Below are 22,949 nucleotides of genomic sequence, written 5' to 3'. Positions count from 1 at the left end.
CTCCTCTAGTATTCATTCTTATTTTCCTGTATTTCCTGTCTGTTTCCAGAGCATGCTGAAAGATGATGAATTCTTCAAAGAGATCTCTAACTCTCCCAACCCCAGCGTAACAGATGACGATTCCAACGTTTGAGGCCAGCGCCATGGGACTAGCCGACCAGGATTGAAATACTATTTGGAATCATTTAAAATACTTCAACTGTGCTTGATTGAGCTTGCCTTTTGGGATGGAATGCATAAAAGTGGCACTCCTGGCAGGCTAAAGCAAACACTCAAAGTATTCCTGAACCCAGGTGTGCCCACTAGCACACACCGACTCCACCGTACCCTTCAACTCTCCGTACCCCCCAACATCTCTCCATACCCCCCAACAACTTTTCGTAACTCCCAACAAGCACCAGATCTCCTTTTAGTAATTTTGGCATAAAACATTTTTAAAGAAATGAAAAGGTCCATGTCTGTTGTCATGTGAACTGATACGCTGTTGTTTTTTAAGGTGCTGTCAAAGCTAAAATACCACCTCTGCAGGATTAACAATTCAACTCGCCCCTGTCTACCCAATAGCAGGTCAGTTATCAATCCTCATTAATCCCTACAGATCTGATAGATCCTTCTCAGCCTTACCTCTGAGCTAGTCTACATCAAGGGACTGTTCCTCAAGCTCAACAGTAAGGGCCTTACAGTAAAGTGGGCTATCCCCGAAGTAGAGTGCCTACGCTCCCTCACCCTGAACCTTATAAACCCGGCGTCTTCTCAGGATTGTCCGGGCCAGAGTGTCAACCTCAGCACACTGAACGGGTCGCCCTCCTCTGGGTTGGCTTTTCGCCGAGAGACACCCCTTCCTACGACTCCTACCAATGCACTCAGTACCTATAGTTCGGGTCCCATGTTCCTTTATACCAGCAACTCGGGTTTCCTATGGAATGATTAACCAAGTAAATTAGCTAGAAATCCTCAAATAATCAAGCATATTTCATAAACCTAGAGTAAAACAACATGTAGTTGTATGACTGACACAGGGTTTTAGAACAATAAAGTGAGTTTATTAAAAATTCCCCAATCAATCACAAATAATTTATAAGCAAACATTTACTGTAAATTAAATTGATAGACAACCTTCAGCACCCTTAACTAAATCCCTGTTGGGGTGTTCCAATAAAATGTTTTGTCTGTTACAATTTTATGAGAAGCACATTATTTAATAACAAGAAAAAGCTTCTACAACTCTCAACAGTTTTTTGGGCTCCCCCCACAGGATGATCAGTCCCTCAGAAGGCGCCTAGAAACTCTCTAACAGCTACTTTAACACACCTCTATCAATGAGGTCACCTTAAGGATTCCTCCTAGAATGTTACTTTAACTGGGTTATACCTCAAATGTAAATGTGATAAGTAAACAATGTTTTTTATTTGATATATTGTAGGCTATAAAGCTACAGCATTAGTGGTTAACACCTAATGTGGCCATCGTTCAAAAAGGTGCTTTTTCAGCCCCCTTAACTCCCACTTTTTCTCACCTAAATTGCATGTCAATCCGCTTCACCCCTAAACGTTCTAACTTGGAGATTGATCAAGCTAACATCCTTAAACTGAATTTTTTTTCACATTACCATTCCCCACTTGGCACCATATTAATCCCCCTCCAACTTAACTAATTACTCCCATTACCTATTAAATATCCAAAAATGTAAACATTTAATCATTACATTTCAACATTATAGCCTTCCATTAACAATCTCCAACAGGCCCTAAGGCCTTGTTCCTCTAAACTTAACAAACATAGTCTATATGCATCATACCTTAAAGCAAACATCACATTAACTCTTTTACTGGATTACTTAAATCACACATTGTTAACCCTCTTACTAAATGATTCTAATCACCCTTTAATCACCTCTGCCACTATACATTTCTCCATGCTTTCAAAATTTAACCTTTAATCATCAATTAATTTATTTTCCTTAGTCAATGTCAATTATCTCTCAATATGAATTATTCTCTCTCTCTCTCGTGTGTGTGTGTGAATGAAACTTCTTGAGTGTGGGCAAATGTTTCTCTAAAATGTCAGAGAACTGGGCCTTAGCCAACTACTATTGACAGTACAAGTCCATTTTAACTGTCCTATTTGGAGAGGAATTCTTTCAGAGCAATATGCCACCATAATTTGCCTACCAGCTGGATACTGGAGACGTTTGTACTCATTGTTTTTATACTAGCCATCTTTCTGTGGAATTTAAATATTAAAGTGAGCCATATCAATATCTGATGTAATGTAGGGCTTTTGCAAAGTCTAATATGTCATTTTAAATAATATGTTTGGCTTTTTAACAGTCACTGTCAGAGGATGAAAAACATTGTTATATATGCTGTGCAGTTTTGCCCAAGTTAAATGAATTCCCCGAGCTGCTATGGTTTACAAAGAAAACCAGACTATTTCAGCTGCAACCTCTTTATTCTTTCAGCACATCTCGCAATATCCTAGACACTCCCAGTAATGGCGTTTATTTGAATGAATTTGCACCTATAATGTACAGTTCAAAGCACATCATTCCTTTTTAAAGTGTCATTGCATGTTATTGAAGCCTTTCTAGTTGCCAAAATGTTGTACACCTGCTAACGGAATATGGATTTCTTGTTTATTATCATTTGTACTGAGAACTATTCATAAATATTGCCAGATAGCATAGTTATTTGGAGAATACCGTAGCTAGCCTGGGTGCCAGTCTGTTTCTGCTCTCTTGCCAACTCCTTTATGGAATTAGATTGGCAAGAGAACAGAAAGTGACGAACTCAGGCTGTTGTAGCATGTTGAAAGAGTTGAGCGATAAAGCAATGACACTGTTATGCAACACCCTAACCACATGAGGATAAAGTTTGTACTGTGTACTGGTTGAGTTTTTGCCCATTTCTAGGGTCAATAAATTCATTGAAACTGTCTGTCTAATTTCTCAAGTAGAATTGGATATTTAGAGCATATAGGTTTGTTTTGCAATTCAGATTTATTACCATTTAAAAGCCTTTACCTCTCCATGTTTGTACAGACTCTTATTTTTGTTAACACCAAGCCAATAAAGGGATACATGAGTCACAGACCATTTGTACAGTAGTTGCCCAACTTGAACAACTTTGTATGCTGTTTCCTACTCTGTGTGCACTTTAAGATAAATGTTTGACAAGCCACTATTTGCAGAATGATGACCAGATAAAACATTTACACAGATATTAAAAGCAAAATAGAGGGTCAGGACAAGAGCATTGCAGCTTCCTCGGTTCTGTTCAGGCAGAAGTAGAATAGGCTGCTGTGTGTGCCATGTTCTTTATGTAAAACTACCTCATTCACAGCTGGCTGCTGTTGATGTCGTCTGGACAATGTATTTTGTGTGCCAATCACCTTGATCCTCCATGATATAGTGGTCCTGAGCTAAACTAGGGATATAACCTCAACTCTATAATGAAGAACAATGACTGGAGAGGTTTCATTGAAGGAGAAAAATAACACTGAACTCATCTAAGGGTCTTGTAAATCTTGTGAAGAGTTTTAGTATTTTCCATTGTCTCTTAATGGGGAAACTTTCAATAGCGCTAGACTAAAAAGTTTGCTCTAAGTTCAATTTGAGGTTTCAGTCAAAGATGTCTGCCAACATGGGCCTGGGAAGCTCTCAGGAGCTGACTGAGGAGATGCAGAGGGGGCATCCAGTCTGAGGTCTTCTCCCGGGCTCTTCACATCTTCATCTCTTCATACAGCCTGCCAGCTGAGGACCTTCCTTTCTGTAAGTGCAGATCGTAATGTACAAGTTATATATATATTTTTAAATGTAAACATTGCTGGAATATTGTACTTGAGATGTGGTGTTTCCTTTGAATATTTGTGGTGCATTTTGTCTATAATTTCAGATAATGCTAGTTGGTTATTCACTGTGTCTGGGTGTGTTTTATGTATTTTGTACAGCGCACGTGGTTGCTGCATGGCGTGCTATCCATGCTGTTTACCAATCAGGTACATTTGTGAAATTATTAGTATATTGTGCATTGTAATTTTCATGTTGTAAACTATTTTTGGTAACTATGGTTTTCCCAGTCAACAAGCCCCAAACCAGCGTGCGCGTGCAGAGTAGAATGATCTGTGGAGGCTGTATTGCATGACGTGCTATCCATGTTGTTTCCCTATCAGATAATACACTTGTGACTGGTGCTACATGCTGGAGTCCTTGTCAATATTATTCATAACACAATGGAAGAGTACTCTTACACAGTACATTAAGAAAAATAGATTTATTTGGATTTTATTTAACTAGGCAAGTCAGTTAAGAACAAATTCTTCTTTACAATGAGAATTTGGGACTTTTTGCGGTAGTGGAAGAAGTTTAACTTTTTTAACTTAAGCCAAGCAGTTAAATATTGTCAGTGACATTTAGTAAAATAATTGGTCTTATTATTTTGATAGTGGGGCACATATTTCATTACAAATAACTACTCTGACTAGCCTACTACACTTTTATACACCTCTCCTACTAGAATACCACAGTATATTCAAACTGTAACAAAAGAGTACAGAAGACAAGGAGGCATTGTTGTAAAAAAAATATTTGACAAAAAATGGCTCCCCCATTGTTATAATTTTCAAGTTCCATGGTAGTTATTCAACAGTGGGAAGTTAGCTAAATTAGTTGATGTGGTTACTAAAACAGCTGTACCTCCTGATTGGTGTTAGATATTTATGTTCTTATTTCAGATGTGAATAGCAGAGAAGTAGACCAAGGTGTCATAACCGCTAAGTTTGTCTAGCTTGTTGGGAAAGTGGTCAAAATGGCAGGTGTTTGTAAAAGTTGATGTGGTTACTAAAACAGCTGAATCGTTTGATCCTATGAATATATGTGTTCCTATTTCAGATTTGAATAGCAGAGAAGTAGACATGTCATATCCTGTAACTTTTTGGGAAAGTGGTCAAAGTAGTTACATTGTTTACACTGAATTTTGGAAGTCATGATGTCACAATGGGCCCTTTAATGGGATTTCCTAAACAATCTAAAGTGGATGGAGGACAACAAGTGTAATATAATAAAAGCTATCCAAAAAGTTAAATGGAAGCACACTATTCCAGATCAGTCTTTACGTTTGAATGGCGTTTATAGCTTAAACGGTGTAAGAGGAGTAGCGTGCAGAAGAATAAGACTAAGAACTATGACGAATATTTAAAGTTGGGACTTTTGCGTCAAGTCACAACTAATAGTGGGCAAATATTATACAATCCAGGTATATAAAGCTCTTAGAGACTTACCCCAAAACACTCACAGCTGTAATCACTGCTAAAGGTGATTCTAACATGTATTGACTCAGAGAGTTGAATACTTATCTAATGAAGATATATTCACTTTTATTTTTCATTACTTTTTTCTAATTTTTCTTCCACTTTGAGATTAGAGTATTGTGTGTGGATCGTTCCCAAAAAGGGATAATTAAATCATTTTAATCACACTTTGTAACGTGTGTAAACAAAATGTGTAAAAGGTCAAGGGGTGTGAATACTTTCGGAAGGCACTAATTATTTTATGCAAATGGTGGATATGAATAAGTGGTGTATTTGAGTTATAAATCAGGAAAACATCATGACAAGATGTAGCGATTTCACATAAGCGAAAATCTATTCTCTAAAATAAATGGAATATAACATGAGACAGGAATCTATTTCCCATTTATTTTATTTTCATAACGATTGCAGAATAAATTCCTCATGTTTTCTGGCCATGATGGATTCATATTTCCGAAGTATCCATACAACAAATTAACATACTCATCTCTCATTTCATTGGGCCGAGTAAATAGATAAGCTATGTACGTATTTCAAATGTTGCTGTATGATATTCCATAGGCAGCACAGTTTATAATAGGCCTATAACCTACAGTTGAATTAGACAGGTGAACATGCAGACCCTTTATCTTGTACTTTGAAGTATGAATGCTACTACTGTATGTTGTCACGCCCTGACCTTAGAGATCCTTATTTATTCTCGATGTTTGGTTAGGTCAGGGTGTGACTCGGGTGGGAGAATCTGTTTTCTATTTCTTTGTTGTTTTTGCCTAGTGTGGTTCCCAATCAGAGGCAGCTGTTTATCGTTGTCTCTGATTGGGGATCATATAAGTTGTTATTTTCTGTTTAGTCTCTGTTACCTGACAGAACTGTTCACTTTCGTTTTGTTACTTTGTTCGAGTTTTTTTATTTAAAAAAAATCATGAACACTTTTCACGCTGCGCTTTGGTCCACTCCTTCCGACGACAGGCGTTACATATGTAGCCTACTGTAATTTCATTATATATATATTTGTATCCTAGACGATGTTTCAGAATTCGCGGGCAGTCCAGCATATTTAGGTTGGGGGAAAGTCCATGAGAAACATTGTTGAATTGAAACGTTCTGCTGACAGGTCCACAACAATGTGTCATTCTTTTGCCAAATACAGAATAAGTTACTGCTAAATATCAAAACATTCTGCCCACACTTCTACAAAATATGATAATTTCTCTTTCTTTTAGAAACTGCCGTGGCCTAATTCCATTAGTTGCAAGTTATACAGCAAATAATGGGCTTATAGTCACCATAAATGGTGCATGAAGGGCGTTATCCAGGCAGTTAAAATGCTTGTTCATGCAGTCAGTGTTAGGATGGGTTGGATTTATAAGCGGAAAACATCCGTATGTATGGGGTGCGCCAAGTTTATAAATATCAATATATTTAGACATACATATTCTTTTCAGAAATGGCACAAGCAGAAATTTAGTGTGACAACGTAATATGCTAGTTAAAATCGTTAAAAATACATAAGATCAAAGGAGTGCAGAAAGGATAAATAAATATGGCATGGTTCACAGGGAATCAAACAGAATGTCCTCACATCAAACAGCAATTAATTTGTAAAAGTAGAGAAGACCAGTTCTGTAATTTCATATATGCAAGATAAAAATATATATTTTTAAACAATCTACAGGGTTTCAAACATTTATCAAACACAAACTAACTCACCTTTGTTGCATTCATGATGAGCAAAAGTTTAACTTATCTCCACAGTCTCTGAAGGTACGCTGGATGTTTTCCAAGTCGATTGCACAGGTGAAAAAAGGAAAACATTTGTGCATATCCTCATCTCCACTGGCTGAGATCTTCAAAAACTTGTCACGTATGAAGTACTTTGCCCTGGTGACACTTGGATCCTCCCCTTGTACTGGTGTTGTATGTTCATGCGAAGTGTAGTGTGCAAACTCTGGAAAATAATCCTCTATTTTAGATTTCCCCGCCAACACCTTCTCTGCGAGGAGGTCCTGTTTGTTCAAAAAGAGGAAGACAGGACAGTCCATTGTCCGCATTCTGCGCCAGAGGTTCTCAAAGTTGTTTAGTGCCTCCTGCAGTTGGTTGGTCTGATTGTCTTCCTGACACACCATATCATAGCTGCTGCTGTCCACCACTAAAATATAGGCCGACTGGTCCCAAAACACTCTCCTTGTGGATCTCCATCCACCACTGCCATTGAACAAATAAAAAACGTATTCTCCTACTCTGAAATATGTCTCACAAATGCCTGAAGCTTTTTTGTGTTGCATGTATTGCATTAATTTCTCCTCCGCAGTTAATTCTGTGTCCAACAATCGCATCTGATTGAATATTGTGCTTTTCCCTGAGTCACAATCTCCTAGTAGTAGGAGCCTGTGAGATTTATAGTATTGCTGTTTATCTTTTTTAAGCTGTTTCTCAATCCTTTTGTTTGCTTCTCTCCGTGCCTTCTCCTCTTCTTCTCCACATGTGCCTTTGGTCTTATTACCAATGCCAAAACAAGCCATCTTCCTAAAAAAAATACAATAAAAGGAGGTAAAGTAATAAGTAGCCTTGTCTGAGCCAGAAAGGCCCATAGGGCAGGAGCCTATTTCTGTAGTGTGCGGCAGCTTGGTATACAAGTACACAGGACAGGACGCTAGTCTATTGCAGGGCCTTCCCCCTAATCCATTTAATGAGTGCCAAACAGGGAGAAAATGAAAAGGAGGGGAAATGGTACATTAATTATGCTAATTGCTAGACTGATTCAAGAAAAAACACCTTCCTCAAGATTTCTGACAGGTGTAAAAGAAAAACGTGTTCTTCAATCAGATTATGAGGAATTGAGAAAATGGCACACAAAAAAAGACCCCACCCTCCCCGACAATATCACTCCGAAACACTGTTTGGGTATAGGACTTTTTCATCAAAGATGTACTATTTTTCTTTTTAAAAACATTTGTAGTTCTAAAAAGCGACATTCCCTCCACCACAGCCAGATGGGTAAAACAAATGGAATATCACAGCAGATGAATCAGACCTAGCTCTAGTCCAGGGCGTCGTTCAGCTGCGTACTCTCACGAACAGAGGCAATGTTGTGGTTGTCGTGGCGCCATGTTCCAAAGCTAATTTTGACCAACCTTCTTCCGAGTGTTTTGTTGTAGCCTTACCACGTTATTCTGGTTTAGTCACGCTTTTATTTTCACTTCTTGTCACGTTGTTTGATTTTTGGATTAGTCTCAAGGCAGTAATTGTTTTAGAATATGCATCGAGACAAATATGGCCCAAAGTAGCCTGGAAACTAGTCTGTTTAGCTACTATAACATTCAACTCCTTCCTCTCTGAGTCATGTGTGTTTCGTAAGGAGTACCTAGGTCCAAAGTTCTTACTTGCACTGTAGTAGGATGTCCCTTGGGGGTATCCTCACCTATGTAGGACATGCGAGGGTTAGGTTAATAAACATGCTGGAGCCAGAACCTGGTTGTCGCGCGTCCTTATTTTAGATCATACTACATGGTGTCAGAAGTGGTTTTAAAATCAACATAAACGTGAAGAACGTACCAAGTAAATCATACATTCAGGCTGTTTCAAAGCAGGGTGTTGGAGATAAGAACAGCGCGTATCATTATTTTGCTAGCTAACGAGCAAGGAGTAAGTTACTGCTAAGCAACATGTTGCAAGAGGAAGAAGCTGGCCGGATTTCAGTGTTTGCGACTCCCAAGTTCAACGGGCTCTGGCGCAAACACGGACAGGCCCTGTGGCTAGTGCTGACGGATTTCGCATTCGTCCCCCGGATAATTTTGTTTGTATGGACATTAAAAACTGTCCGAAATGGGTCAGGCGCTTTGAAATGTACAGGGTAGTATCAGGCTTAAACGTGAAAAATGAGGCATTTCGCGTTAATACACTGATCTACTCTATGGGTGATGAAGCCGAGGATATATGAAATGCTTCAACGTTGACCGAGGAAGAGAAATTTAACTACAGTGCATTTTGTAAGGAGACACAACATTATTTTTGTGAGAGCGAGGTGTAATATGCGCTAACAGGCGCAGGGTTAAACCACCGACAGTTTTATCACAGCTCTTCACAAACTAGCAGAACATTGTCAGTTTGGCGCGCTCAAGGAAGAGCTGATCCGAGATCGGATTGTATTCGGAATAAGAAATATATCACTTTCTGAAAAGTTAGTTGGATTCCCAATTTACCTTGTCCAAAGCTGTAAACCAGGTTATGCAGAGTGAGACAGTAAAAAGACATCAGACGATACTGCGCGACAGCAGCTCCTCGCAGAACGAAGAGAGTGAGGAAATACATGCATTTTCAGAGCTAAAAAAACGGAGGGGAACACAGAACAGAGACAGACGCGGAGAAAACAATCACAGACAGCACCAGTAGCAAGTTCAAGTGTTTGTCGCAAATGTGGGAAATCCCCTTTCCACAGATGGAAAGATTGCCCGGCAAAGGATGCGGAATGCAGGAAATGTCACAGGAGAGGACACTTTTCAGCTGTCTGTCGATTAAAGCAAATGCATGAGGTCTCAGAGGAGGCACAGCAGGACAGCAACTTTCTGGGAGAAGTAAAGGGAAACAATGCTGGCTGGCATTCAGACATTAAACTCAATGTGGAGGTTGTGTCATTTAAACTAGACTGGTCTAGGAAGGATAGAAAGTGACTACAAAATCCGTCTGAAAGAGGATTCTGTCCCCTATGCCCTTATACCACCCCCGCTGGGTGCCTATCCCTTTTATTGGCCAGAGTAAAGGAAGAGTTGGGGAGGATGGAAGAAATTGGGCCGGTGTCTAAAATAGAGAGTCCCACAGACTGGTGTGCAGGGATTGTGGTGGTCCCAAAAGCCAATGGGGACATAAGGATCTGTGTGGACATGACTAAATTGAATGAGGCACTCTGCAGAGAGAGACACATCTTACCATCAGTGGAGCAGTCAGTGGCTCAGTTGGATGGCTCACAAGTCTTCACAAAGCTGGATGCCCGCTCAGGTTTCTGGCAGATACCGCTGTCATCAGAGAGTAGGACACTCACAACATTTATAACACCGTTTGGCCGTTACTGTTTTAATGTTTTGCCATTTGTAATCGCCTGAGCATTTCCAAAGACGCATGTCCCAGCTGTTGGAGGGGCTGAGTGGCTTCATAGTCCACGCGGACGATGTGCTCGTGTGCGGAAGGGACAGAGCAGAACATGATGTAAGGCTCACAGCAGTTCTGACCCGACTCCAGGAGACTGGCCTAACACTCAATGAAAAATGAACTTTTGCACAATCAGAGGTCTTGTACTTGGGACACAAAATCAGTGCAGCTGGAATAGAGCCGGACCCAGAGAAGATCAGCGCCATCACAGATATGCCCAGACCCCAGAATGTGGCTGAAGTCAGGACCTTAGGCATGGTCACATATGTGGGTAAGTTCCTCCCACAGTTCTCAGATACAACCAAACCTCTGAGAGACTTACTAGCCAAAGAGAATGACTGGTTATGGGGTCACATGCAACAGGTAGCGTTTGACAAAATCAAAGGAGATCTGGCCTCACAGAGAGTGCTGGCCCAGTACCGTCCCCACGCTAAGACAAAAGTATCAGCAGATGCATCATCCTTTGGGCTAGGGGCGGTCCTTACACAGATGCATCATCCTTTGGGCTAGGGGCGGTCCTTACACAGATGCATCATCCTTTGGGCTAGGGGCGGTCCTCACACAGATGCATCATCCTTTGGGCTAGGGGCGGTCCTCACACAGATGCATCATCCTTTGGGCTAGGGGCGGTCCTTACACAGATGCATCATCCTTTGGGCTAGGGGCGGTCCTCACACAGATGCATCATCCTTTGGGCTAGGGGTGGTCCTTACACAGATGCATCATCCTTTGGGCTAGGGGCGGTCCTCACACAGATGCATCATCCTTTGGGCTAGGGGCGGTCCTTACACAGATGCATCATCCTTTGGGCTAGGGGCGGTCCTCACACAGATGCATCATCCTTTGGGCTAGGGGCGGTCCTCACACAGATGCATCATCCTTTGGGCTAGGGGCGGTCCTCACACAGATGCATCATCCTTTGGGCTAGGGGCGGTCCTTACACAGATGCATCATCCTTTGGGCTAGGGACGGTCCTCACACAGATGCATCATCCTTTGGGCTAGGGGCGGTCCTCACACAGATGCATCATCCTTTGGGCTAGGGACGGTCCTCACACAGATGCATCATCCTTTGGGCTAGGGGCGGTCCTCACACAGATGCATCATCCTTTGGGCTAGGGATGGTCCTCACACAGATGCATCATCCTTTGGGCTAGGGGCGGTCATCACACAGATGCATCATCCTTTGGGCTAGGGACGGTCCTCACACAGATGCATCATCCTTTGGGCTAGGGACGGTCCTCACACAGATGCATCATCCTTTGGGCTAGGGACGGTCCTCACACAGATGCATCATCCTTTGGGCTAGGGGCGGTCCTCACACAGATGCATCATCCTTTGGGCTAGGGGCGGTCCTCACACAGATGCATCATCCTTTGGGCTAGGGACGGTCCTCACACAGATGCATCATCCTTTGGGCTAGGGACGGTCCTCACACAGATGCATCATCCTTTGGGCTAGGGACGGTCCTCACACAGATGCATCATCCTTTGGGCTAGGGACGGTCCTCACACAGATGCATCATCCTTTGGGCTAGGGGCGGTCCTCACACAGATGCATCATCCTTTGGGCTAGGGGCGGTCCTCACACAGATGCATCATCCTTTGGGCTAGGGGCGGTCCTCACACAGATGCATCATCCTTTGGGCTAGGGGCGGTCCTCACACAGCTGCAGGACAACATGGAGTGGCGTCCAATAGCTTACATCTCCCGAAGCTTATCTGACACAGAGCAAAGATATGCTCAAGTGGAGAAGGAGGCGTTGGCTATCACATGGGCATGTGAAAGGCTCAGCCAATACCTTATTGGCCTGCAGTTTACACCAGAGACTGACCATAAACCGCTGTTGGCTCTGTTAGGGACAAAAGCACTGGACGACTTGCCTCCCAGAGTTCTGCGCTTCCGCCTCAGATTACTGAGATTACAAAATTGTGTATGTGCCAGGGAAGGCACTGATCACAGCAGATGAACTCTCCAGGGCCCCAATTAAACGTCCATTATCAGAGGAGGAGCAATGGCTAGAGGGTGAGGTACAGGTGTCCATTAATGCAATAAGGGACAGTCTACCTGCATCTCAGACCAAACTGCAGCAGATTGCAGAGGAGCAACAACAAGACCATATCTGCCAACAAACAGTGCAAAAAGGGATGGCCCAGGCAGGAGGAACTGCCTCAGCTGCTGAAGCCCCATTGGGTGCACCAAAGTGACTTCCACTGTAATGGAGACCTTCTCATGAAAGGACAACGGATAGTTATCCCAGAGACTCTACAACAAGAAATGCTAGACAGAGTGCATGATGGATACATGGGGATAACCAAATGCAGACTGAGGGCTCAACATTCAGTGTGGAGGCTTGGTCTGAGTACTCAGATTGCCAAGCTAGTGGCCCAGTGTGAGGTCTGTACAAAATGTCAATCTTGTCATCCGGAGCCAATGATGGCAACGCAGCTGCCAAAATGGCCATTGCAAAAGGTAGGGGTGGATATGTTCTATTGGAAAAATGACACTTATCTGCTAGTGGTAGATTACTACTCAAGATGCATTGAAATAGCAAAGACACCCATAACCACATCAGCTAGTGTTATCAATGGATTAAAGTAAAAAAAATTCCAGGCAAGGGGTCGCTGAGGTCCTGGTTACAGATAACGCTCCCCAGTTCTCTGCAAGCTCCTTTTCTGCTTTTGCCGCAGAATATGACTTCATACATGTGACCAGTAGCCCCTACCATGCACAGAGTAATGGTGAGGCAGAGAGAGCTGTGAAAACAGTCAAGCGACTGCTGAAAAAGAACAAGGATCCATACAGGGCTCTGTTAGCTTACAGAGTTACATCACGGGCCGTTGCCTGCCGAGCTCCTGATTGGGCAGGAGGCTGCGTTCCCCATTGCCTGTCTCGCCGGCTCAGCTTAAACACCGAGGGCCTAACAGGAAGGCCTTCGCTGAGAGGGACAAACGGCTGAAACAAACGCAAACTGGAGACTTTAATCGGAGACACCGTGCTAAGGAGAGGCCAGAGTTGACGGTCAACGTGTGTGGATTACAAACTCAAAGACACCAGCAATTAGTGCTGAGGAAAGCGGATGCCCCATGCTTCTATGTGGTGGACATAGGCTCAGAAGAGGTACGAAGGAACAAAACACACCTCAGAGCTTTTCCAGATCTACCAGCCACACAGACTGAGGCCACAGAAAATGCACGAAAAGAGGGTGAAGGAGAGAGAATGCTCACAGAGCCACAAGCGCACCCAAAAAGGGAGACTATGCTACGTGAAGAGAAAACATACTGTTGGGGACCATACCCAGCCAAAAAGAGACTACCTAAGTTAATGTTCATACTGTGTGATTATATGCTTTCATACTGTTTCAGGATGGGAGGTAGCATGTTAGAGAATAATACTGGTTTCCAAATTACATTTCAGTTATGCTTCAGTGGTTATGCATGTTGAGTTCTTGTTCATGGGAGAGGGGAAGATGTAGTAGGATGTCCCTTGGGGGTATCCGTACCTATGCAGGACATGCGAGGGTTAGGTTAATAAACAGGCTGGAGCTAGAACCTGGTTGTCGCGCGTCCTTATTTTAGATCATACTACAGCTCTATTGTGAATGTAGTATAGGCTACCCATATTCAGTCTGGCTGACACGCGACCCACATGACTACACAGCAAGCATAGACAGGCCTACATGAGTAATGCCTCGATCACAGCGACAGTGCTTTGCATTTTGGTACACTAGAAGTACGTTTATTTCTAATGGAATGCTGTGTTTGCCTTGCAATGTTGCATTGGAGAGGCAGTTTCAGTGCGTTCTGTGTGATGCATTGTGACGACCCTCCCATTCTGTCTGCCGTATTCTGTCTTTGTTCTTGATGCCGGTGGGCGGAGTTGGGAGGGTCGACATGGGAAACACCTGGGCCCGGTGTGTCCCAGGATAAATGCACCACTTCCCCATTCATGGAGGAGACTCTCTCCTTTATAGATTTAGTTGTGTTTCTTGGTGTTTTTTTGGTTGTTTGCTTTAGCATCTTTCAACACCCTGCATTATCACATTGATGCATGCAAAACACTCACTTACACTACTGATTACTGATTACACACACCATTGTATATTATACTTAGTTACTTATTTAATAAATATATATTTTGTTACTCCTTATCTCCACGTTGTCTCCCTTTTGTTACGGGCTTTGAGCCGGTTCGTGACATGCATAAATTGGATTTTTCCAACGTTTGCGTCAAACTGTATGTGTAGACGGCTTGACAGAAATGGAAGCAGAAAGTGAATGTTGAACTTTTGTTGCACACATATCCAGATGATGCTGCTTACCAATTTGCACAATACATCTGTCAGTGTGATCGAGGCATAAGGCTATTCACACACACACTGCTTTGGACTGGGCATTCAACCAGGCCAGTTTGCTTCAGAATTAGGCCTACACCACAACCTTTCTTTAGACTGTACTGGAACATAAAAGGACACATCTGATACTCAGGGCATGCATGTGTAGGATATAAAACTATGGACTTGTGTTGTAAAGTCTGAGTTAACAAACATGTTTCAGAAGAGTAAGGACAGTTTAACTCACTGTCCGATTTCAACAGCACTACAGTATTGACTCATAGATACTGCTCATGTTAATAAATCATTCATCAAAGTGTCATTTGTTTATAAGCCATGTCATGAAGTGTAAATTAAGCATATGTGTGTGGTATGTGGTAAACACAAGCTTAGGAGATATTATACGTTTTGTTCTATGAGATTATCTTTATCAGCTAATGTCAATTTTTAAGAATTTATATAATAAAAAACAGAAATCACAAAGGATTCATAATAAAGGATTCATAAAGGTCATGTTAACTGACTGCTATTATCTCATAGAACAAAACATATAAAACCCTATTCTTAAATTCCCACATTCAATCTCCATTAATTTATCCTTGTCTCATCGCGCACCAGCGACTCCTGTGGCGGGCCGGGCGCAGTGCACAGTAACCAAGGTGCACAGTGTTTCCTCCGACACATTGGTGTAGCTGGCTTCCGGGTTGGATGCGCGCTGTGTTAAGAAGCAGTGTGGCTTGGTTGGGTTGTGTTTCGGAGGACGCATGGCTTTTGACTTTCGTCTCTCCCGAGCCCGTATGGGAGTTGTAGGGATGAGACAAGATAGTAATAACTAACAATTGGATACCACGAAATTGGGGAGAAAAAGGGGGTAATTGTTTTTAAATAATTTTAAAAACAATAGCATGGTGGTTTTTTCACTGTAATAGCTACTGTAAATTGGACAGTGCAGTTAAATTAGCAATAATTTAAGCTTTCTGCCAATATAAGACATGTCTACATCCTGGGAAATGTTCTTGTTACTTACAACGTCATGTTAATCACATTTGCGCAACTGTCCCGCGGGGGGCACCGATCCCGTAGAGGATATAATAATAGTTCATTTTAATATACTGTAAACAAATGGTATCATTTCAGTTGAGTGTACTAGCACTTCGCCTGTCTACCAGAAGTTGATGCTATGTTTTGATGCAACTTCTTGCTAGCTTGTTAGCATAGCTAACAAATTACGAGCTAGACATCTTACGATTTATTTAACAATGTCCACTGATAACATACAACAACTATACCACTTAGCTAAGCTAAGAATGACATGAATAGTCAGGTTTATAAACGTTGGGTAGTTAGTCAGATAGCATATCATTAATATACCCGCAATTTCGATGTAATAGTAGTTAGGTAGCTAGCTAACATACCGGTACATACAAGCAAACTGCTATGTGGTTTGTAAGGCTAGCGTAGCTAACAAATTGTCAGCCAACAACCTGTAACTTATTTGAAAGTCATTCCTTTATTACATTGCACAACATTTTCTTAACATTTGTCATAATTAGTTAAAGCAATTAATTTTTATCCGCTCTCAGCAGATTTTCTTCAAATCTGAAAATGTTGTGAAACGATTTTCTGAAGAATTGCATTATGGGCCTTAAAAGCACAGAAATAGTGTCCACTGCTTGAATACCCTTTGTATTTTGGCGAATGTAGTATGACATCCGGGAACTTTTGGCATACTAACTATATCCACACTATGACCAATCAGCATACTACATACACAATTTGTCACAAATAATATGGTTAGTATAAGTATTCAAACACAACTCATGTCTTGTTTTGTGGTGTTTTGAATGATTTCATGTCAATCCTAATATGGCTGAAATTCACTAGCTCGCTAACCAACAACTGTAACGATGTATTTGAGACAACAAGTGCTCAATGTGCAAATGTATTTATGTATTTACTTTGCCTTCCATCCCATCAGCTTTCAAAATGTCAGTTCTTGTATGGAGGTCAATGAGAGCGTGTTGAATTTGGTTAACAAAAAATGTAATGGCTTATTTGCCACGTTTTGCGTATTTGATCAAATAGATGTTTATTAATGATTAAGTTGTTACAAGTGTACTGATTTAAGTAGGACACCTCACATCCCGGCAACTTTGAGAAAAAAACACTTGATATATGAGTTGAGCCTTGTCGTCACTAGTTATCGCAAAATCATAAACCTCGCCTTATATAATTTAGATTTGTGGCTGTGGTAGCTAGGGGAAACCGTTGTGCCTGTTGTTTACACGGGTATCTGCCCTCTCATTGGCTAGAATGGTCCCACCTGATCTTGCCTCCTCCCGACTGCCTTCCATTTTTTAAGACATTTCTTTTCATTCTTAGAATGGTCACTAGAGTATCTGGTCAATATACTGGATAAAGTTCTGAAGATGACGCCGGAGGGTAGGGCTGCCGTCTTACTGGCTCTTAACCAACCTTGCCATTTTGTTTGTTTTTTCGCGTTGTTCGTAACTTGTTTTGTACATAATGTTGCTCCTCGCACTTGTCCCCAGCCCGGTACCACCAGTGCCGGCACCAGGCCTACAGTGCGCCACGGCAGTCCGGAACCTCCGACGGGCCACAGCCCGGAACCTCCAGCGACGTGCCACAGCCAGCCCGGAACCTCCAGCGACGTGCCACAGCCAGCCCGGAACCTCCAGCGACGTGCCACAGCCCGGAACCTCCAGCGACTGGCCACAGCCCGGAACCTCCAGCGACTGGCCACAGCCCGGAACCTCCAGCGACGGGCCACAGCCCGGAACCTCCAGCGACGGGCCACAGCCCGGAACCTCCAGCGACGGGCCACAGCCCGGAACCTCCAGCGACGGGCCACAGCCCGGAACCTCCAGCGACGGGCCACAGCCCGGAACCTCCAGCGACGGGCCACGGGTCAGTGCTACAAGAGCGGACTCAGTGTAAAGAAGGGGGGCGGCGTCCAGAACCAGAGCCGCCACCGAGGTTAGATGCCCACCCAGACCCTCCCATATTGGTTTAGGTTTGCGTCCGGGAGTCCGCATCTTTGGGGGGTTTGTTTAGGTTTTGTATGTCTAGGGGTTTTGGTATGTCTAGGGGTTTATATGTCTATAGTTTCCTAGATTGGTTCTCAATCCGAGGCATCTGTTTATTGTTGTCTCTGATTGGGGACCATATTTAGGTAGCCATATTCCTTGGGTATTTTGTGGGGTTTTATTCTATGTTTAGTTGCCTGTTTGCACTAGTCATATAGCTTCACGGTTCTTTTTGTATTTGTTTTGTTTAGTGTTCGTTCTTCCATTAAAAGATGTACGCTTACCACGCAGCGCCTTGGTCTCCTCACGATGATGAACGTGACAATTTCACGGTAAGGTCTACACTTGTTGTATTCGGCGTATGTGACAAATACGATTTTGATTTGACTCGACAACGTGTCAAAAGTGTTCCACAGGGATGCTGGCTCATGTTGACTCCAATGCTTCCCACAGTCTCAAGGCTTAGAAATCCTTCTTTAACCGGTCTCCTCCCCTTCATATACATTTGATTTAACAAGTGACATCAATAAGGGACCATAGCTTTCACCTGGATTCATCTGGTTATTCTATGCCATGGAAGGAGCAGGTGTTCTTAATGTTTTGTCTACTCAGTGTAAATGCATATATTATTTCCATCCTCCAGGGAATTAGACACAGGTCGTGGTGCAGCCCAACCTCCAGCATCAGCCCAACCTCCAGTTAAAGGCCCAGACCCAGCACCACTCCCATCTCCAGGCCCAGCTCCACTCCCATGTCCAGCTCCACTCCCATCTCCATGTCCAGCTCTAGGCCCAGCACCACCCCCAGCTGCAAACAGATATTCTAAAATAATCAGCAGACACGTTGGCCCATAAAAAACATTAACAAGTGGTGGATGGCCATATATACAGTGGGGCAAAATAGTATTTAGTCAGCCACCAATTGTGCAAGTTCTCCCACTTAAAAAGATGAGAGACCTGTACTTATTTTCCACCATAATTTGCAAATAAATTCATTACAAATCCTACAATGTGATTTTCTGGATATTTTTTCTCATTTTGTCTGTCATAGTTGAAGTGTACATATGATGAAAATTAAAGGCTTCTCATCTTTTTAAGTGGGAGAACTTGCACAATTGGTGGCTGACTAAATACTTTTTCGCCCCACTGTAGTAAAGCACACTGTTGACCTTTAGCGAGAGCAGTGGCCACAATGGGTATCTGTTCAAAGGGAATGTCATGATTGTCTAAAGTAATGGGTAAAGTCTCTGCCTGAACTGTACATGTCAATGTTGTGCATTTCAATGACCAATACAATTCTGCATTAAAACATTGTAGAGAGCATCGCATCTTACTAATTGTAAACTTGATGACACGGCCTGCCTCAAATGGTAGATAGTTGAGCCATGCCATAGTGGGAGGGCTTTTTTAAAGCTCTATCCCACCTGGCATGCCCTTTACTTCAATGTCCACCTTCTTGGCAGCCACAGCCATCTATGGAGCTCTGCCATTTCCACCATTTTCATCTAAACAGAAATAAAGCTTTATAGGTTATATATATGTATACTGTAGCTAAGAAAGTAAGTGTAGTACTAAGGGTATGTTGTGTGTTAAGCTATTAGTACCTCAAGTGCCTCACCATAATAATTTGGTATATTTTCACATCTTAATTTTGCCTACTGTTCTGACATGTAGTATATAACCTGTTTTTGAGAAATGTAATCATCAAATATTGTAAGAGCTTTCATTGTCTGCTTATATGCCCCCTTTATTTATCATACCGTTCTGACTTGGTGTACAGGGAGAACACCGTAAGAACAGCCCATGTTCTGAATTCTGTCGCTGTATATTTTCAAAAAAGCTGAACAAATAGTTATATTGACTATGTCTATCCTAGCTCGCTCATTAATGTCTTAATCGAAATTACAGATTGCCTCTAATCCGCTTGGGGTCCTTTTATGCCATAGTTTGTACATCTCAATTGTCATTGGAAACCAGATTTGTTTAAGCAAGTCAGCCATATCAGCTATGTTTTTTTAAAGCCAGTAAATGAGGCTGAATTAACTGTTTGGCTGCCAGACAAGGCTCCGCTGATAGCCAGGTGTAGCAATGGTAAGGTGTTGGGACAGCTTTATGTAGGCCCTAACAGTTTGTGGGCAACGTTTGTCACCTTTATAGTGAAATTAATGTATTGTTTTGTGTTGTGTAGTGGCTTTGCTGGCATGCAACCTACATTTTTCTTTTGACCCACCAAGATTTACATGCTAAAATTGCCACTGCATATCAAAGTAGTGTAGTGGAGGTATACGCTGTATCAATTTAAAAAGCTGATGGAAAAGATCAGAATGTTCAGCTTAAACTTTTGATAAATGATTATTTCTTCACATTTTAGGCGTTGCAATCTGCACACGGCGGTAGTCCTACATGAGAATGTCCCAAATTGCAATTTGCGCAAACACCGTTCTAAAATGTGCACTGCACATGCCAGTAGTTTCATAGACAGTGATGGAAATATAAATTATAAATGTAGAACGCATATGAGGAAAAAATAATAGCCTCCATGTTTCTATGGAGGGAATTTGACTATCGGATACTTTGAAACAAGGTAAAACATAGCTCAAAATATGAAGTAAAACGTCCAGGTTTCAAACAGGTAAAATATAGCGATGCTAATGATAGGCTTAACAGTCTTCTGGTAGATGGAAAGGCCTTCCCAAAAACCTTCTCAATTAAATGTTAACTATCTACAAAGTGCCCTCCCACTGAGTACAGACGTCAATTCGATATCTATTCCACGTTGGTTCAATGTAATTTCATTGAAATGACATGGAAACAACGTTGATTCAACCAATGTGTGCCTGGTGGGCTATGCCTACCTGGCAGAATAATATCATGATTATTTGCATCAATTCAGTGGCCATTTGTTTTGCAAACTCCATCTCATGTGCAACAGAAACACTGCTAACCAAACAACAATGCTAGGTGCCTGTGTACTTGAATTAAAGGGTAACTATACTCAAATCAACATTTCTTAGATTTTCCCAGACCTCAAAAGTGGTCTCCTAATTTAGGTTTAAGCCTTGTTATGGACATAGAACATACAATGCTGTTGTTTTTTTCTACATAAAAAAGTGACTTTGACAGCGAAAACCTGAAAAAAATGGCAGAAATCAGAAACCTGTTAATTTCTGGCTCAGTTGACAGTAATTTATCTGTTTCATTAGCAAGCCTACTATTAGCCTACTTGCACACAGTGGTGAGGTGCTCTCTTTTTTAAGTGAGGGAGCGCAACAAAATTGTAAATAACAGCATGATTTCCTCAATCCAACTTTGTACCAACAGATGTAGCCATTTGAAAAGCCTATCATATAATATGCACATTGTCATGTTCTGACCATCGTTCTTGTGTGTTTTTCTTGTTTTAGTGTTGGTCAGGACGTGAGCTGGGTGGGCATTCTATGTTGTGTGTCTGGTTTGTCTATTTCTATGTTTGGCCTGATATGGTTCTCAATCAGAGGCAGGTGTTAGTCATTGTCTCTGATTGGGAACCATATTTAGGTAGCCTGTTTTGTGTTGGGTTTTGTGGGTGATTGTTCCTGTCTTTGTTTGTGGCACCATATAGGACTGTTTCGGTTTTTTCACGTTTCTTGTTTTTGTAGATTGTTGTATTTTCATCTTTATTAAAGATGTACAAAACTAACCACGCTGCATTTTGGTCCGCCTCTCTTTCACCAGAAGAAAACCGTTACACATATAATATACACGCATCTTCCAATTGCAACGTCAGCCTGTACCAACACATATTGTCTCAAGAAAAAAGTAATAATAATGCCCAAACACCAAGTTAGGCATAAGCTACACAATTTCAAAATAGGCCATCATCAGTCAATAGTGAATGATAATTATTCACATTTTACCGGTGAAATGTCCAAACTGCATGCAACTCATTTGATTGATCTCAATCAGTTTCATGTGAATATGCATTTAGATCTTTTGAATGGCTGTTTCCTGAGCAAATTAGAGCAGATGCTGTTAACGAACTATCGTTTATTGTATTCTTGTATTTTGTGTCAATCAAAGAATATACCCTGCCTAGTTGTACGCTCTGATGAGTTTTGGCGTATGAGGAAAACAATTAGACTATTCAGCTTCAGCTAACTATCCTAACATCTCATTGGAAATTAGGTGTTTTTGGTGTAATAGTAATCTATAGGCCTACTATGCTATGGTATTATATACGGTTTTGTTATGGAAAATGCGAATTAATTTAACATGCTAATTAATTGATCTTGCAAGACATTGATATAGCTTTGATCTAACTTTACTAAAGGAGCACCATAGTGAGAAGTAATAATCTTGTGATTTTTGATGAGTATGACTATTAGGCGTAGGCAACAGACCTAGATGAGATGTAATTTTAAGTGGTTGGGGCGCCCTTGGTGGTGCTGAAAGGACAGCGCCAGGATCGATCAATGATGTTAAAGAAGTTGAACCAACTCTTGGTGCTGAAGGATAGATGATGGGCAGCTCTGCCATTCGGCCAGTTCAGTAACAAACAACAATCATGTTCAGTAGGCTGTCACAACATGAGAACTAACTTGTTATATTTTTATGATCACCCTTTGGCCAGCAGTGATCTGTTAGCGCAGCGCTCTGTTCCCTGGATTGGACAGGGCACTATAGATGTTTAAGATTATTACTCAATAATCAGGGCTGCTCGTGTAACCCTGCTAGTGTTTCTTGTTTACGTGATCCAGAGGTACACTAGACGTTTTCCTTGTCACTTACTATTGCTCGTTTTTAGGGTACGTTTTCAAAGAGTCCGTATCGTTTAGTTATCTCACCTTTAACTTTCTCTTACTGTGTGATTGCTTAGTGAACTGTTTAAGTTATCTTTTATAAACCGTGTCCGTCAACTATTATCACTAGAATAATATCACAAGAATCGTGCAGAACAATTATAATATAGAGTCAAATTAATGGTACTCCACACTGTTGCTTTGTCTTTTATGCTATAGCTATTCAACCTTCAACCAAAATCGCTCTCTGTTCAGCGGGAGTGTCAGAGTTGTTATCTCCCCAGATTGTGCCTTTGGTCTCTGGTCAAAAGTTTTAAGCTTTTATTAAATCACTCTGTTTTT

General features: G+C 41.7%; 3 protein-coding genes across 9 annotated transcripts in view; 2 read left to right on the top strand and 1 right to left on the bottom strand.

Annotated features, from left to right (window-relative positions):
- Nucleotides 1-2,936, top strand: part of LOC118401092 (liprin-beta-1-like) — a 77,939-nt gene extending 75,003 nt beyond the window's left edge. For all 4 annotated transcript variants that reach the window (XM_035798314.2, XM_035798313.2, XM_035798312.2 and 1 more), the window contains one exon: nucleotides 50-2,936. In XM_035798314.2, the coding sequence (XP_035654207.2) occupies nucleotides 50-133 (84 nt within the window). In that variant the 3' untranslated portion in view covers nucleotides 134-2,936. The remainder of the gene's footprint in view (nucleotides 1-49) is intronic.
- On the bottom strand, nucleotides 1,022-9,673 carry LOC118401093 (guanine nucleotide-binding protein G(s) subunit alpha-like). 4 transcript variants are annotated; one of them, XM_035798316.2, is made up of 4 exons: nucleotides 8,863-9,492; nucleotides 8,691-8,728; nucleotides 7,018-7,833; nucleotides 1,022-3,767 (listed from the first exon to the last, which is right to left on the bottom strand). In XM_035798316.2, the coding sequence occupies exons 1-3, from the start codon at nucleotides 8,872-8,874 to the stop codon at nucleotides 7,029-7,031; spliced, it is 855 nt and encodes a 284-aa protein (XP_035654209.1). In that variant the 5' UTR covers nucleotides 8,875-9,492; the 3' UTR covers nucleotides 1,022-3,767; nucleotides 7,018-7,028. The 4 variants fall into 4 exon arrangements, with proteins under 4 accessions (XP_035654209.1, XP_035654210.1, XP_035654211.1 ...); XM_035798317.2 differs by lacking the exons at nucleotides 8,691-8,728; nucleotides 8,863-9,492 and adding an exon at nucleotides 9,510-9,673; XM_035798318.1 differs by lacking the exons at nucleotides 8,691-8,728; nucleotides 8,863-9,492 and adding an exon at nucleotides 8,342-8,673.
- A 233-nt stretch (nucleotides 9,674-9,906) lies between these two features.
- Nucleotides 9,907-21,516, top strand: LOC127910592 (salivary glue protein Sgs-3-like). The gene is made up of 4 exons (XM_052474824.1): nucleotides 9,907-10,723; nucleotides 17,336-17,780; nucleotides 18,082-18,162; nucleotides 18,474-21,516. The coding sequence occupies exons 1-3, from the start codon at nucleotides 10,718-10,720 to the stop codon at nucleotides 18,141-18,143; spliced, it is 513 nt and encodes a 170-aa protein (XP_052330784.1). The 5' UTR covers nucleotides 9,907-10,717; the 3' UTR covers nucleotides 18,144-18,162; nucleotides 18,474-21,516.
- The last annotated feature ends 1,433 nt before the right edge of the window (nucleotides 21,517-22,949 follow it).

The sequence above is a fragment of the Oncorhynchus keta genome, chromosome 22, assembly GCF_023373465.1.
Source record: "Oncorhynchus keta strain PuntledgeMale-10-30-2019 chromosome 22, Oket_V2, whole genome shotgun sequence".
Lineage (NCBI taxonomy): Eukaryota > Metazoa > Chordata > Actinopteri > Salmoniformes > Salmonidae > Oncorhynchus > Oncorhynchus keta.
This window is presented reverse-complemented; position numbering and strand designations above follow the sequence as displayed.